This window comes from Labrus mixtus, chromosome 18, assembly GCF_963584025.1.
Source record: "Labrus mixtus chromosome 18, fLabMix1.1, whole genome shotgun sequence".
NCBI classification, from domain to species: domain Eukaryota; kingdom Metazoa; phylum Chordata; class Actinopteri; order Labriformes; family Labridae; genus Labrus; species Labrus mixtus.
The window spans coordinates 11,458,381-11,461,966 of NC_083629.1; the positions used below are offsets into that span (position 1 = coordinate 11,458,381).

At 43.9% G+C, this 3,586-nt stretch overlaps 1 protein-coding gene across 1 annotated transcript; it reads right to left on the reverse strand.

The window, feature by feature from the left end:
• Nucleotides 1-368: 368 nt before the first annotated feature.
• Nucleotides 369-3,333, reverse strand: LOC132993237 (cytochrome P450 1B1-like). The gene has a single exon (XM_061062959.1). It carries the CDS (start codon nucleotides 3,063-3,065, stop codon nucleotides 1,488-1,490), a length of 1,578 nt encoding a protein of 525 aa, XP_060918942.1. The 5' UTR covers nucleotides 3,066-3,333; the 3' UTR covers nucleotides 369-1,487.
• Between the last annotated feature and the right edge of the window lie 253 nt (nucleotides 3,334-3,586).

Sequence of the window (3,586 nt, forward strand, 5' to 3'; positions counted from 1 at the left end):
GCGGCTGCTGCATCAAAATGGTTTCAAACAGACTTCAGATGAGGGAAGTTTAGCTAGAAATCTGCTCATGTGGGTGCTTGTGCAACACAAGGAGGAACTTAAAAAAACATCAGCTTTGGTTTTTAGTGATATTCAGCCAAAAGACAAGTAGTCCAGAGGGTTCTATTCTTGTAACAATGAGTAATGACAGACATCCTAACAATAGTAGGACCTAATATCACACTGTTGGCATGTATTTGACAGTGCCAAAACTAGCAAATGCTTTGAGACTTAAAAAGTACTAGAAGTTCATGTAGGTTAGCACGAGTGTTGTGAGGTATTAGTATAAGCTAACTCTAAAGCATGGCATGGAAATTAAACAGGACACATTGACCATTGACAAATCATCACTTTATTTTAGTTATAGCTTATTTCTCCATCATATAAACCCAACACACGGATACAAAAATATCCTCTGTAACATTCAAGGACTGAAGAGTTTATTTAACGGCATTGAAACAGGGGAACACATCCCTTGGGCATTTAGACATCAATTCCTGAATGTGGAGGCTAAAAGAGAGTGCACTGACATCCATATAGCTTTGAAAAAGATCATTTGTAAACAAACGTGTTTCTGAGAATGAAAGCAGGAAATTTAATTCACTTTGTGTGCGTGTGTGTGTGTGTGCGTGTGTGTGTGTGTCTGTGTGTGTGTGTGTGTGTGTGTGTGTGTGTGTGTGTTTGTTTTTTTCACTGGTGTGACTTCTGTGTTTGGCATGGGGTAACTTCAGTGCTTGTACAGTAAAACTAAATCCTGGCTGCATGACGTTTTTGAAGTCCACGAGGTTCACGGCATGTCTCCTTTTCATCTTAGAGACTGCCATCGACGTCCTTTAATGGAAGACTTCCCACTTTACAAACACACCACTTCAATCAGCATTCTTTGCTTAATGTGTTCATATACTTTGTGTACAGTAGATAGTGAAATACATTAACATTTCATACATTTATTGTCATACCTGAAATATGAAATAAAAACTGTAACTGCTGTAGGTGGAAAAGGGTTAAATATATTCTTACTTCTTACAATAAAGAACAATGAGTCATTGAGTGACTTTAAAACATTCTCAAGGATTTCATATACAGTTATATTAGTTTAACATGACATGTAAGGAAAGTAGCTAATTCCTGCACACACACGATACATGTACATGCACAATAGTGGAGGCAAAACAAGCACACAATTCAGAATTATGCACCAAGTATAGAGTATTTTGTGAAGCGTGTAATCCCCACAGCCAAAACAACTGGATTCAACCTGAAGCTAACAATACATCTTCAAAATCAAGTTCCAAACAACACTTATAATACAGTCTGTGTTAAGATATGCATTAAATACCATTATTAAATACGAAAACCTTCCAACAGTAAGATTTAAATACTCACTGTTTAATATCATTGGTGGAAAGTGTTTGCTGGCCTTGCGTCACGTTATCGGGACATGCTGTTCATGCCGGGGAAACTAAGCCGAGAAGTTTACCCCTGAGCTTGGCACTGACACAGAACCGGAGGGGCTTCAGCGTGAGCCCGTAGGAGCAGTCAAAAGTGGGGGGCTCAGAGGGGCTGCTCTCAAAGCTACACTGGTGAAGCAGGACGGCTGTGAATAGGAACACTTCCACCTTGGCAATCTGGTCACCAATGCAGCGTCTCTTACCCGTCGAAAAGATCATCACATTGTTAGTAATGTCCTTATCTAGGGCCCCGTTTTCATCCAGGAAGCGGGTCGGGTCAAAAATGTGAGGGTCCTTCCACTTAAGAGGGTCATGGTTGACCGACCACTGGTTGATGAAGACCACCGTGTCCTTTGGGATGTGGAGACCCTCAATAGTGACGTCAGAGGTGGTGGAGTGTGGGATTGTAACAGGGACAAAGCTGGTGAAGCGCATGGTCTCGTAGATGAATGCGTCCAGGTACGCCAGCTTGCTCCGGTCCTCTATTGATGGCAGTCTGTCATGGCCTACTACTGTGTCTATAAGCTCCTGCAGTTTGGCTTGTATGTCTGGGTATTTGACCAGGAGCAGAAGGATCCAATCCATGACTGTTGACATTGTGTCTTGACCTGCTCCGATCAGATCTGTGACTGTAGCCTCTACAAACTCTTTCGTCAGGCCACTGTCATTTCTGTGTTCGATCACATTGATAATGGCGTCACTCATGTCCCGGGTCACCTCAGGGTCGAAGGACTCCCTGTGCTGCACCACTTTATCCTTCACAAAGGTGAAAAACTCCTCATTGAGGTTCTTAAAGTTTTCATAGACGCTGCGGACTGGGTTGGGGAAGGACTGAAGCCAGGGCATGACATCAACAAGGCTACCTGCCCCTACTGTCTCTCCAAACCTCTCCATCTTTTTCAACAGGTTCCTGAACTCCAGGTCCTCATGGCCGTATCGCCTTCCAAAGCACAGAGCACACATGACGTTGGCGGCAGCAACTGTAAACTCATGAGCAGGATCAAAGTAACGACCATCGGTGCTGTGGTGCAAAAATACCTTCACTAGCTTCGTGGCCTCGGCCGTTATATGCTGCTCGAAGGCTTTTTTGGTCTCACTGTTTGCGGAGGAAAACGCTCTGAGGCTGGACTGCGCTATTTTCCTGTGCGCTTTCCACTGTTTGCTGTAATTAGTAAAAGTCATACTCCTGCCTCCGGAGATCATCTGGAAAGAAACAAAGTTTGGTCTGCCTGCAAACTCTTTGCTGTGCTGTATCAGAGCCTGACGTATTGCCTTGTCTCCATTCAGGACCACAATATCACTGCAGCCCAGACGTATCTGATACACGTTTCCATATTTTTTGGCAAGCTTGGCAAAGGTGATGTGAGGCATCTGGCCCAGCTGCATGGCGTTACCCACCACTGGCCAGGCGAAGGGTCCGGGCAGTCTTCTCTTGAGCCTGAGGTTCCTGACCCACAGACATGCTTCCAGACAGAAGAGGAAAAGAAAGGAGGCGACCAGAGCAGGCTGGACCTGTCCACTCCATTCCCTGATGATGCTGCTGCCCTTCACACCATAGTCAGAGTCCATTGCCATTGTGACTAAATATCTGCAACTTTTTCCTCAAAAACAAAAAAAAAACCTTACTTTTCAACCAAGTTTATTTAGTTTTTGGATGATTAGTAGGGAAAAAAAATCAATAAAACTCTTGTATATCCATAACAGATAATAGAAGTATTGAGGAAGTGTCAATCAACTGCCAGTTAGGTCATTTTGATAAAAATAAAAAATAAAAAAAACGTCATTAAATGAATAAACAAAGTGAGTTAGGGATAAGTTTTTGTCTTTTCATCAAGATTGAAGGCTTAAGTGCCTGCTTTTTGCTTCACTCCAGCGTCTTATATGTTTTGCAGTTGGTGGGCAGGGCTCAGGGTAACTTTCATACTCCTCCCATTGTGGTAGCCCTGCAGACCCCTCTATATCATCTCTCTGTTGTCGCTCGCTGTTGGAGGCGCGCGCTTGTGTGAGTCCTGGGACACCGTGAGCGTGCATCGTGAACGCATCGTCCGCTGCAGAGAAAAAAGACTCAGCAACTGGTGACCGAATCAGAGGGAAAC